Source organism: Entelurus aequoreus, linkage group LG02, assembly GCF_033978785.1.
Source record: "Entelurus aequoreus isolate RoL-2023_Sb linkage group LG02, RoL_Eaeq_v1.1, whole genome shotgun sequence".
In the NCBI taxonomy this organism is placed as follows: Eukaryota; Metazoa; Chordata; class Actinopteri; order Syngnathiformes; family Syngnathidae; genus Entelurus; species Entelurus aequoreus.
Window position 1 is genome coordinate 50332474 of NC_084732.1, and position 14093 is coordinate 50346566.

A 14093-nucleotide genomic window follows, 5' to 3' on the forward strand; every position below is an offset into this window, starting at 1 on the left:
GTTACATCAACGTGGCTTCATAGTAAAAGAGTGCGGGTACTAGACTGGCCTGCCTGTAGTCCAGACCTGTCTCCCATTGAAAATGTGTGGCACATTATGAAGCCTAAAATACCACAACGGAGACCCCCGGACTGTTGAACAACTTAAGCTGTACATCAAGCAAGAATGGGAAAGAATTCCACCTTAGAAGCTTAAAAAATGTGTCTCCTCAGTTCCAAAACGTTTACTGAGTGTTGTTAAAAGGAAAGGCCATGTAACACAGTGGTGAACATGCCCTTTCCCAACTACTTTGGCACGTGTTGCAGCCATGAAATTCTAAGTTAATTAATATTTGCAAAAAAAATATAAAGTTTATGAGTTTGAACTTCAAATATCTTGTCTTTGTAGTGCATACAATTGAATATGGGTTGAAAAGGATTTGCAAATCATTGTATTCTGTTTATATTTACATCAAACACAATTTCCCAACTCATATGAAAACGGGGTTTGTACCTTCCAAGTACTCAAAGCGCTTTGACACTATTTCCATATTCACCCATTCACACACACATTCACACACTGATGGCGGGAGCTGCCATGCAAGGCCCTAACCACGACCCATCAGGAGCAAGGGTGAAGTGTCTTTCTCAAGGACACAACGGACATGACGAGGTTGGTAGAAGGTGGGGATCGAACCAGGAACCCTCAGGTTGCTGGCACGGCCACTCTCCCAACTGCGCCAGGCATGGATATGCTTTGGTGTAAATGTACTTTTATAACCAGTTTTTTGATAGGTGAGACGTTTGATTGAGGAGGTTATCCCAACTTGCAAACAAAACCACGCCCCAATCCTCTCCAAAAGCATCATAATGTATCTTTTAAAAATGTACACTGTTTAAGTATCACCGCTAATTATTTTCCAGACATGGTCAAAAAAAAACTCGAAAAACATTATATAAAGATTTACCCGGTCACAACATTAGGTACACTTGCCCATTATCAGATCAATTCAGACTCTGCATAAAAAAAGCTGCTTTTAGCAGCATTTATGTCACTGCATGTTGCACAGATGCATTATTATCCGCATGCCAAGATTAGATGAAAATAATACTTTATTCTCGCTCCTCCCTCTCTGGTTCAGAGCTTTGCTTAATGTCCAAATTAGTACATCCACCTCGATTTAGCCAGACTGCAAAACCCCGCGAACAGGCCTGCAATACCGCATGCAAGCTCACGCCAAAATGCATGAACCTTATGATCTGACAATTTGACAATGTTTAACATGAGTATCCAACATTGTAACAACATTTGTAAGTCAGAAAAGACTAAATTCATCCTAGGTCCCCTTTAAGCATCAACACCGTTTTTAAAGTACCAATTTGGTACTAGTTTTGCTTAAAATGTAAACGATACCTATCCCTAAATATAAAACCTTTATAACCTGTGTGGACATTTTAAGTGACAGAATTAAAAAGTTAATCACTTTGTTATTGATCAAATGTCAAACCAATAAAAACTCAAGTCTTTAATGACTTCCTCCACTATCGAAATGTTTAACATTCTTCTGACACCAAAGTATAGAATACTTTACCAATTGTTATGGTATCAGTACCTCTAAAGTTCCTCTCATCAATTTGAATGCTGTCCATATTTTGAGCATGTAAACACTGTAATTCATACTCGCCAACCCTCCCGAATTTTCCGGGAGACTCCCGAATTTCAGTGCCTCTCCCGAAAATCTCCCGGGACAACCATTCTCCCGAATTTCTCCCGATTTCCAGCCGGTCTTAAGGCACGCCCACTCCAGGTCCGTGCGGACCTGAGTGAGGACAGCCTGTCGTCACGTCCGCTTGGCCAACCAAAAAGTAACCACAGAACACTATACCGTATAGTGTTCTGTGGTTACTTTTTGGTTGGCCAACGGTTTACGTTGTATTGCGCACCCTGATGGCAAGTGTGGGAGTCGGTTCTGAAATATGAAGTAAAGAGACGTAACTTCATCACCTCGCCTGGTTATTGACTCCAACCCAGAATATTACACTGCCCATACATATGCTCCTTCAAAGGCTGTGCTACTGGCTGCAAAGCATTGCACTTTCAAATACAACAATGAGTAGAGGGGAGTGTTATGTGTGTGTATATGTGTAAATAAATGAACGCTGAAATTCAAGTATTTATTTTATTTATATGTATATATATATAATAAAATACATATATATATATATTAGGGGTGTGGGAAAAAAGCGATTCGAATCGTGATTCTCACATTGTGCGATTCAGAATCGATTCTCTTTTTTTTTTTTTTTAAATCTATTTTTATTTTTATTTTTTATTAATCAATCCAACAAACAATACACAGCAATACCATAACAATGCAATCCAATTCCAAAACCAAACCCGACCCAGCAACACTCAGAACTGCAATAAACAGAGCAATTGAGAGGAGACACAAACACGACACAGAACAAACCAAAAGTAGTGAAACAAAAATGAATATTATCAACAACAGTATCAATATTAGTTACAATTTCAACATAGCAGTGATTAAAAATCCCTCATTGACATTATCATTAGACATTTATAAAAATTAAAAAAAGAACAATAGTGTCACAGTGGCTTACACTTGCATCGCATCTCATAAGCTTGACAACACACTGTCCAATATTTTCACAAAGATAAAATAAGTCATATTTTTGGTTCATTTAATAGTTAAAACAAATTTACATTATTGCAATCAGTTGATAAAACATTGCCCTTTACAATTATAAAAGCTTTTTACAAAAATCTACTACTCTGCTTGCATGTCAGCAGACTGGGGTAGATCCTGCTGAAATCCTATGTATTTAATGAATAGAGAATCGTTTTGCATCGGGAAAATATCGTTTTTGAATCGAGAATCGTGTTGAATTAAAAAAAAATAGATTTTGAATCGAATTATGACCCCAAGAATCGATATTGAATCGAATCGTGGGACACCCAAAGATTCACAGCTATAATATATATATATATATATATATATATATATATATATATATATATATATATATATATATACACTGTATATATATATATATATATATATATATATATAGCTAGAATTCACTGAATGTCAAGTATTTATTTTATTTATATATATACCGTATTTTCCGCACTATAAGGTGCACCGGATTATAAGGCGCACCTTCAATTAATGGCCTATTTTAAAACTTAGTTCATATATAAGGCCCACCGCATTATAAAGCGCACAGCATTATAAGGCACATAGAATAGACACTACAGTAGAGGCTGGGGTTGCGAGACCTGTTGTGGCTCAATATTGGTCCATATATAAGGCGCACCAAATTATAAGGCGCACTGTCAGCTTTTGAGAAAATTGGAGGTTTTTAGGTGAGCCTTATAGTGCGGAAAATACGGTATATATATATATATATATATATATATATATATAAGAAACACTTTAATTTCAGCTAATTCTAGCTATAAATATACTCCTCCTCCCTTGACCCGGCCCCGCCCACCCCGACCCCGCCCACCTCAAATCTCCCGAATTTGAAGGTCTCAAGGTTGGCAAGTATGCTGTAATTTTATTAACTTTTGGCTCTTGTTTGCTATCTTTCAGATGAAAAACTCCCTGAAGAAAGATCTGTGTCTGGATCAGGGGCCCGACAATGACAATGTTCCGATCTTGTACCTTTGTCACGGAATGACACCGCAGGTGAGAGTCGTGCTTCTGATTTCACAGCCATAGCTTGTCTGTTTTTGTAGTATTGGTATAGTAACATTTCTGACATGAGAAAAGCAAGCATTGTATCAGACACAAGCCCCTTTGTCTCTTGTTACGGCTGTGATGCTGCTATTTTGCAGAATCTCTGTGTGAATGAGACGCTTTCCTCTCAAGTGTGAAGCCGAATGGGACTGTTTGTTCAGGTTAGGTCAGTCTAGATAGCAGGGACTCTAAATGTTAGCACAGCTTTATTCTTGTTGTTTGCCAGCTGCTTTAAGCTGCTATGGATTTCTTCATCATTCTTTGTCTGAGCAGTTTGTTTTAATCTTGCTTTGACAATTGTAAACTTGTATGCCCTTAGCTACTCATTTTCATTGTCTTTATTCAACTCACATAATTTATTGGACAATATTTTTGCACATGTAGATATATTCATTATAGGTGGTAACATTAAAATAGGAGTTAAGAACAACTACCGTATCGGTCGTGTTAGTTTTTGCTCCCCTTACAGGGATGGTGTGTAGTTTGCTGTGTTCCATCGAGTTATATTTCAGATCCCTATTTGTAAAAGGATGAACATTTTGGTTTTAACTGAATGATGCTAATCACTAATTAGTTGTGTCTGTGTTTACTTCATCATGGGCCTGATCAACAGCATGTGCAAACTATAAAATTGTGTATATTACGAGTGGGCGTGTTGCGTGTGATCGACTAAGACAATTGATAACTGGTACAAACTGGCCTATTCAAATGAGGTTTTTGTGTGTACTATGCGACTTTCCCCTTGGAGACACTCATTTACTGTGCACCTTATGTTATGCTCCTACTTCTTGCACTTTGCTGTGTTTTAAAACATATATGTACCACTTGTTATAGGCATTTTAGAAGCAGTCCTCCAGTGCATCTACAGTGTAACCCACTTTTTTAGAGCGCTCAAGGTGCTCTCATGGAAGATGCTGGCACGAACTGTGAGCGTGCCCTGGAATGTTAAAGATGCAAAATAAATGCATATTACAATGAATGTTTTTTTTTTTCCGTATAGGAGATATGTAATGGTTCTTTATATAAAAAACAAACGTCATTAAATAAACACCAGCAGACATTAACATGTAAAATGTTAGTTTTAATAAACCCCTTAAAGGCCTACTGAAACCCACTACTACCGACCACGCAGTCTGATAGTTTATATGTCAATGATGAAATCTTAACATTGCAACACATGCCAATACGGCCGGGTTAACTTATAAAGGGCAATTTTAAATGTCCCGCTAAACTTCCGGTTGAAAAACGTCTATGTATGATGACGTATGTGCGTGACGTCAATAGTTAAACGGAAGTATTCGGAACCCATTGAATCCAATACAAAAAACTCTGTTTTCATCTCAAAATTCCACAGTATTCTGGACATCTGTGTTGGTGAATCTTTTGCAATTTGTTTATTGAACAATGAAGACTGCAAAGAAGAAAGTTGTAGGATGGATCGGTGTATTAGCGACTGGCTGTAGCAACACAACCAGGAGGACTTTGACTTGGATAGCAGACGCGCTGTCCGACGCTAGCCGCCGACCGCATCGATGATCGGGTGAATTCCTTCGTCAATCCGTCCATCGCTGGAACGCAGGTGAGCACGGGTGTTGATGAGCAGATGAGGGCTGACTGGCGTAGGTGGAGAGCTAATGTTTTTAGCATAGCTCTGTCGAGGTCCGGTTGCTAAGTTAGCTTCAATGGCGTCGTTAGCAACAGCATTGTTAAGCTTCGCCAGGCTGGAAAGCATTAACCGTGTATTTACAGGTCCATGGTTTAATAGTATTGTTGATTTTCTGTCTATCCTTCCAGTCAGGGGTTTATTTCTTTTGTTTCTATCTGCAGTTAAGCCTGATGCTATCACGTTAGCTCCGTAGCTAAAGTGCTTCGCCGATGTATTGTCGTGGAGATAAAAGTCACTGTGAATGTCGATTTCGCGTTCTCGACTCTCATTTTCAAGACGATATAGTATCCGAGGTGGTTTAAAATACAAATCCGTGATCCACAATAGAAAAATGAGAGAGTGTGGAATCCAATGAGCCAGCTTGTACCTAAGTTACGGTCAGAGCGAAAAAAGATATGTCCTGCACTGCACTCTAGTCCTTCACTCTAACGTTCCTCATCCACAAATCTTTCATCCTCGCTCAAATTAATGGGGTAATCGTCGCTTTCTCGGTCCGAATCGTTGTCGCTGCATGGAAAATAATGGGGAAATGTGAGAAGCCCTTCAGCCTGTGACGTCACGCTACTTCCGGTACAGGCAAGGCTTTTTTTATCAGCGACCAGAAGTTGCAACTTTATCGTCGATGTTCTCTACTAAATCCTTTCAGCAAAAATATGGCAATATCGTGAAATGATCAAGTATGACACATAAAATGGATCTGCTATCCCCGTTTAAATAAAAAAAATTCATTTCAGTAGGCCTTTAAGTTTTCCAGCAGCTATAACTTTATAAAATGATGTTGCTGAATAGACAATTTGTCTTTTTTTGACAGTCCATACATGTTAACAAGTTTACGTAGGACGCAGCTGCATTGCAATCACCTCCTTTCTCACAGCCATTTCTGCGCAACAGCCAGTTTGCACATCCTTCCTAGGCGTACTAAATATAGATGCAAAACAGCGTACACAGAAGAGTTTCAGCCTTGATATGTGACACTGCTTGTGATAAATAATTACATTTTCATTTTATCATCCCAGTATTGTCGCCGTTCTGATGATCAACATATATTCTGCATATTCATGAAAACAGACACGTTGTGCTCCTTGTTTTGCTCACTTAAGAGAAGCAACACTCTGCTCACAAGATCGGCTTTGCATGTACTATTAAGTTTGCATGTGCTTTTAAGACACGCAAACCTTTGGCCCTTGGTACAAACCCCGTTTCCATATGAGTTGGGAAATTGTGTTATTTGTAAATATAAACGGAATACAATGATTTGCAAATAATTTTCAACCCATATTCAGTTGAATATGCTACAAAGACAACATATTTTATGTTCAAACTGATAAACATTTTTTGTTTTGCAAATAATCATTAACTTTAGAATTTGATGCCAACAACACGTGACAAAGAAGTTGGGAAAGGTGGCAATAAATACTGATAAAGTTGAGAAATGCTCATCAAACACTTATTTGGAACATCCCACAGGTGAACAGGCAAATTGGGAACAGGTGGGTGCCATGATTGGGTATAAAATTAGATTCCATGAAATGCTCAGTCATTCACAAACAAGGATGGGGCGAGGGTCCCCACTTTGTCAACAAATGCGTGAGCAAATTGTTGAACAGTTTAAGAAAAACCTTTCTCAACCAGCTATTGCAAGGAATTTAGGGATTTCACCATCTACGGTCCGTAATGTCATCATAGGGTTCAGAGAATCTGGAGAAATCACTGCACGTAAGCAGCTAAGCCCGTGACCTTCGATCCCTCAGGCTGTACTGCATCAACAAGCGACATCAGTGTGTAAAGGATATCACCACATGGGCTCAGGAACACTTCAGAAACCCACTGTCAGTAACTACAGTTGGTCGCTACATCTGTAAGTGCAAGTTAAAACTCTCCTATGCAAGGCGAAAACCGTTTATCAACAACACCCAAAAAGGCCGACGGCTTCGCTGGGCCTGAGCTCATCTAAGATGGACTGATACAAAGTGGAAAAGTGTTCTGTGGTCTGACGAGTCCACATTTCAAATTGTTTTTGGAAACTGTGGACGTCGTGTCCTCCGGACCAAAGAGGAAAGGAACCATCCGGATTGTTATAGGCGCAAAGTTGAAAAGCCAGCATCTGTGATGGTATGGGGGTGTATTAGTGCCCAATACATGGGTAACTTACACATCTGTGAAGGCGTCATTAATGCTGAAAGGTACATACAGGTTTTGGAGCAACATATGTTGCCATCCAAGCAATGTTACCATGGACGCCCCTGCTTATTTCAGCAAGACAATGCCAAGCCACGTGTTACATCAACGTGGCTTCATAGTAAAAGAGTGCGAGTACTAGACTGGCCTGCCTGTAGTCCAGACCTGTCTCCCATTGAAAATGTGTGGCGCATTATGAAGCCTAAAATATGACAACGGAGACCCCCAAACTGTTGAACAACTTAAGCTGTACATCAAGCAAGAATGGGAAAGAATTCCACCTGAGAAGCTTCAAAAATGTGTCTCCTCAGTTCCCAAGCGTTTACTGAGTGTTGTTAAAAGGAAAGGCCATGTAACACAGTGGTGAACATGCCCTTTCCCAACTACTTCGGCACGTGTTGCAGCCATGAAATTCTAAGTTAATTATTATTTGCAAAAAAAAAATAAAGTTTATGAGTTTGAACATCAAATATCTTGTCTTTGTAGTGCATTCAATTGAGTATGGGTTGAAAGGGATTTGCAAATCATTGTATTCCGTTTATATTTACATCTAACACAATTTCCCAACTCATATGGAAACGGGGTTTGTAGACCAGGCACCATGTCTTTACAAAGACATTGTCTGATCGTTTTAGTGAATCTCAACGTTGAAAGAAAGCACTGCACACAAACTGAGCTGCAGTATTAGAACGGATGCTATTTCTAACACAATACCGGAGGCCTCGCTGCTGCATTAATATTATCGAATACTATAGTTTGTGATTTGTATTGACGAAATTAAAATATGATGCTCTGGCAGCGAGTAACTGCAAACTCACTCTCCAGTATGTAAATGTTAAGCCTTTTCCCCACTGAAGTCTCCAATGATCAGTATCCCTCAGCTAAATATAGGCAAGCCGATTACCTTGTGGGGGAGCGGGGGGGCTGAAATGATTAAATATTCATGCTTACTCCGGAATGTTTGTGTTCTCCGCTATGTACAGTTCACATATTTCCTCTACTCAACACACTTGGTGAATATAAATCAGACATATAGATAGATATTAGGGGTCAAACTAGGGATGGATATTCAGTACTTATATAGGTACCGACATACACTATATTGCCAAAAGTATTTGGCCACCTGCCTTGACTCACATATGAACTTGAAGTGCCATCCCATTCCTAACCCATAGGGTTCAATATGATGCCGGTCCACCTTTTGCAGCTACTACAGCTTCAACTCTTCTGGGAAGGCTGTCCACAAGGTTGCAGAGTGTGTTTATAGGAATTTTCGACCATTCTTCCAAAAGCGCATTGGTAAGGTCACACACTGATGTTGGTCAAGAAGGACTGGCTCTCAGTCTCCTTTCTAATTCATCCCAACGGTGTTCTATCGTGTTCAGGTCCGGACTCTGTGCAGGCCAGTCAAGTTCATCCACACCAGACTCTGTCATCCATGTCTTTATGGACCTTGCTTTGTGCACTGGTGCACAGTCATGTTGGAAGAAGAAGGGGCCAACCCCAAACTTTTCCCACAAGGTTGGGAGCATGGAATTGTCCAAAATGTTTTGGTAACCTGGAGCATTCAAAATTCCTTTCACTGGAACTAAGGGGCCAAGCCCAACTCCGGAAAAACAACCCCACACCATAATTCCTCCTCCACCAAATTTCACACTCGGCACAATGCAGTCCAAAATGTACCGTTCTCCTGGCAACCTCCGAACTCAGACTCGTCCATCAGATTGCCAGATGGAAAAGCGTGATTCATCACTCCAGAGAACGAGTCTCCACTGCTCTAGAGTCCAGTGGCGACGTGCTTTACACCACTGCATCCGACGCTTTGCATTTGACTTGGTGTTGTATGGCTTAGATACAGCTGCTCGGCCATTGAAACCCATTCCATGAAGCTCTCTGCGTACTGTACGTGGGCTAATTGGAAGGTCCAATGAAGTTTGGAGCTCTGTAGCAACTGACTGTGCAGAAAGTCTTTGCACTATGCGCTTCAGCATCCGCTGACCCCTCTCTGTCAGTTTACGTGGCCTACCACTTCGAGGCTGAGTTGCTGTTGTTCCAAAACTCTTCCATTTTCTTATAATAAAGCTGACAGTCGACTTTGGAATATTTAGGAGTGAGGAAATTTCACGACTGGATTTGTTGCACAGGTGGCATTCTATGACAGTTCCACGCTGGAAATCACTGAGCTCCTGAGAGCGGCCCATTCTTTCACAAATGTTTGTAGAACAGTCTCCATGCCCAAGTGCTTGATTTTATACACCTGTGGCTGGGCCAAGTGATTAGGACACCTGATTCTGATCATTTGGATTGGTGGCCAAATACAATTGGCCATATAGTGTATGTCTGTACCACCTGATACTGATTCACGTAAAATCAAACGGTGCCATATTTCCATACCATAGTTGCATGTGACGTCATGTCCGGTTGCAGATTTGCTCAAGCACTTGGCCAGGAAACAAGCAGTTGGACTGCCTCTAGGTAATTTTATAGTTTTCCATGCCAACAAATCAAGAAAATGGCGCTCAAAGGTTGACACTAACTATGTCGAAAGAATTGAGCCTAGCCTACAATAGAATATAACTTCAGATAAATAAAGCTGCACTGAAAACAGCTGGACATGTTACGCCACCAAAACCAGTAAAACTTTTCACAGTAACAAAACCATTGAAAGAAAAATGACATAAATAAGTAAAAGAGAGGGGACAGACAGACAACACATTGTGTAAACTAGATATTTACGACCATAAGATTTAGAATGGCACAAGAAATCTCAGACTTTAATAAACAAGAGATACTGAGAACCCTCAAAGAAAACAAAGGTATAGAGCAGGGGTGCCCACACTTTTTCAGCAGACGACCTACATTTCAAATGACCAAGTCAAGGTGAGCTATCTCATATATACAATTGTGGTCAAAAGTTTACATACACTTGTTTAGGACATAATGTCATGGCTGTCTTGAGTTTCCAATAATTTCTACAACTCTTATGGACAAATGCATCAGTCGTACTCAACCACAAGAAGGGAGACACTGCAGACATCTAAAAGAAAAAAAACTATAGACCAGTCTTGTACCTCTTACATATAAGGTATTCTCACAGGTTTTATTTAGACGGATCTATATTGATATATAATGTAGGAACCAGAAATATTAATAACAGAAAGAAACAACCCTTTTGTGCGAATGAGTGTGAATGAGTGTAAATGGGGGAGGGAGGTTTTTTGGGTTGGTGCACTAATTGTAAGTGTATCTTGTGTTTTTTATGTTGATTTAATTTTTTAAAAATAATAATAATAATATGTATATATTTTTTTAAATTTCTTGTGCTGCCCGGTACCAATCGATCCACGGACCGGTACCGGGCCACGGACCGGTACCGGGCCGCGGCCCGGGGGTTTAGGACCACTGCTCTAAATGACAGAAGTACTAACATCTGTACCCGACACATAAACCAGGAGTCACTGATATAAATCTTGCTATTAAGACATCGTAAGACAGATGGGCAGGACATGTGGCCAGACAACAAGATAATCAGTGGACCATTAGAACGACCGAATGGACTCCTCGTGAACAGAGAAGACCAAAAGGACGATCAAAAACAAAATGGAGATGACTTTACACAACACATGGGCTTCTCTTGGCAGAGACTTGTTTAAGATAGATGTCTATGGTTGGAGTCCAGGTAGGGGTTCCTGTGTCATAAGCTTAAATTAGTGGAATATCTAATAATTAATGTTTCTTATTGCCTGATGTGCAGCATTAATAGTTCCAGCTTGTAAGTATTGAACCAAATCCTTTAAGTGGACTATTCGGGGTACTCCTGCTGTCACCTTCTCTCAGCAAATCCAAAAAGATTCTGGTGGCATTAACTACTTTGTTACTACTTATTGTGCTTAAATACCTACTCAGTGGCCTAGTGGTTAGAGTGTCCGCCTTGAGATCGATAGTTTGTGAGTTCAAACCCCGACCGAGTCATACCAAGACTATAAAACTGGGATCCATTACCTCCCTGCTTGGCACTCAGCATTAAAGGTTGGAAATAGGGGTTAAATCACCAAAGATGATTCCTGGGCGCGGCCACCGCTGCTGCCCACTGCTCCCCTTACCTCCCAGGGGGTGATCAAGGGTGATGGGTCAAATGCAGAGAATAATTTTGCCAGACCTGGTGTGTGTGTGACAATCATTAGTACTTTAAATGGAAGGCTGCAGCACCTCCCTACCACACCTGCTGGATCAGAGATATTCTTTATTAAATTGTATTTTATTAAATTTATTAAATTGTAGAACATTAGGCTGACATTGAATGGTTGTTCTGTAAAATTTCATGAAGTTTGAGCTGCTTTCTTAAAATATGTAAAGAAGACTGATCTCCAGTTTGGCCCAGATTTAGTTTAATTGTCGATGATTGATGAGCCTTTTGTTTGCTTTTGTGTATTGCTGCACCATGTTGGGACCATTCGAAAGTGAAGTTGTCTGTGGCTTTATATCAATATTTGCCTCTACCTATTTGGCTGCTTGTGTATTCTTTTTTTGAGTGGGGGAAAAAATAATATTTGATTTGTATTGTATTGTATTTCTGTTAACTCTGTGTCAAAAAAATTCAATAAACAAATGTTTAAAAAATATATTTCCAGCTTGTAACCCTAGCCCCAATCTTTACTTGACCTGACACTGCTTTCGTTTTATCTGCTCGAAAAAGAGTTTGTCTGATTGCACAGTCCATTTGAGAGCAGGTTGTGTTGTTCTTGCAGAATGTGTACTACACCAGTACTCAGCAGCTCCTGGTGGGCCTCCTCAGTCCCACCATCGATGACGACGACAACAAGTGCCTGGTGGACGTGAACAGCAGACCACGCCTCATCGAGTGTGGCTACGCCACAGCAAAACGCATGAAACTAAATTGGCTCTTCACTCAGGTGACCACAAATGTTTAGCATTAGCTTTAAGTTGACCATTGAATTAAAAATGGGTTCTAAATATACAGTATATTGGGTCCCTAGACCTGTATCAGAATCTGTACAAAGCAGCAGGTGGCGCATTACACTCACACACCAGTGGCCTTGAGAGCAGTCGAGCAGCTAAGAAATATGATATTATTTTTATTGTAGTCTACAAGTTGCGATTTTACTGATATTAAAAACATGAGTACGTAAAATATTGTTTTTGATGAAATGTCGTCTTATATTCAAGTCATTACAATACATTTTAATCCCTAACACTTACCTTTATTTGTATTCTTCAAAACACAGTTTAAAATCTCACATTCGACTTGAAAGTAGGGAAAAATCTTTCTTGGAGCTATCAGGGGCTGACCTCAAAATATTCTAGTAAACATAATAAATGGCTGATGTGATAAGATAGTGTTTGTTTGCTTTGTGAAGAGAGTTCAGTCTGCTTGTCAACAAACCAAATTTTTGGGGAATTTTGGTGCGTTTAAGGACCTTTGCTCAAAGTTCGAAACAAAGGCATCACTGGGTTTTAAAGACAGGGGAAGCCTTAACCCCAAGACGATGTACTAATTATTTAATAATATTAATGATGTGTTATTATGGGCCTGGGTGAATGGGTGGTTGCATACAAGTCTGCTGTCGCAAAAAAGCTAACTACTATATTTCTATCTGTGTTATACAGCATATTTAGTAGTCTTATGAAAACTTACAAAGCACCCACTCTCTCAGCTAGATAGCGACTAAGCTAATGAAGCTAAACTAGTCGCAATCCAATGCAACTACGCTCCGAAAGCGTCTGCTCCCTCGCCTATAGCTTCGAAGACAGCAAGAACTCGACTCGGTGAAAAAAACAACGTGAGTATGGCTCCCTGCTCTTCTTGCACAATCTCATGGATAGGTTGGCCCTGCAAGAGGACCGCATCCGCCAATTAGAGCAGAGTAATTTCGTAACTTTAGACGCCGTGGACATGTTTGCTAGCGTTAGCTGTAGCGAGCTGACTAGCACAGCTTGTAGCAGCCCTATAAAGCCTAAAAGCCACAGTGAACCGGTTGAGACGCATAATAGATGTAGCCCTTTAGCTAATCCTACACCCCAGTCTACCGGACAACACACCTTAGTCATACCCGGAACATACAGCTTAGTAAACCATTCATAAATAAGTGTATTCCCGGGGCCAGAGCACCTGACATTGAAGCCAGTCTTAGGGAGCTGACTAGCAACAGGCCTAGTAAACATGTATGACAGGCTAATCTCAACCCTAGCTACACGAACATAGTTGTACACGTTGGCTTCAATGACATTAAGTTGAGACAGTCAGAGAATAAAAAGAGGGACATAGCTAGGACTTGTAATCTCGCTAGAAAGATGTCTTGGAATTGAGTACTTGTCTCTGGCCCCCTGCCTGCGAGAGGCAATGATGAGAGGTATAGCAGATTAGTCTCGCTTAACAAGTGAGTTTACACTTCAGACTATAATTGATAAGCTGTGGTCTTACACAAATAATAAATAAACCCACGCATCGCAACGGTAAAACGATAGACTTAGTCCTTGTCTGGG

The 14093-nt window shown here is 40.2% G+C and overlaps 1 protein-coding gene across 1 annotated transcript in view; it reads left to right on the plus strand.

Annotated features, from left to right (window-relative positions):
* galnt18b (UDP-N-acetyl-alpha-D-galactosamine:polypeptide N-acetylgalactosaminyltransferase 18b) overlaps positions 1-14093 on the plus strand; it is a 280229-nt gene that overhangs the window by 253297 nt on the left and 12839 nt on the right. Inside the window, 2 exon segments of the mRNA XM_062028599.1 lie at positions 3599-3694; positions 12338-12502. Coding sequence (XP_061884583.1) covers positions 3599-3694; positions 12338-12502 — 261 coding nt within the window.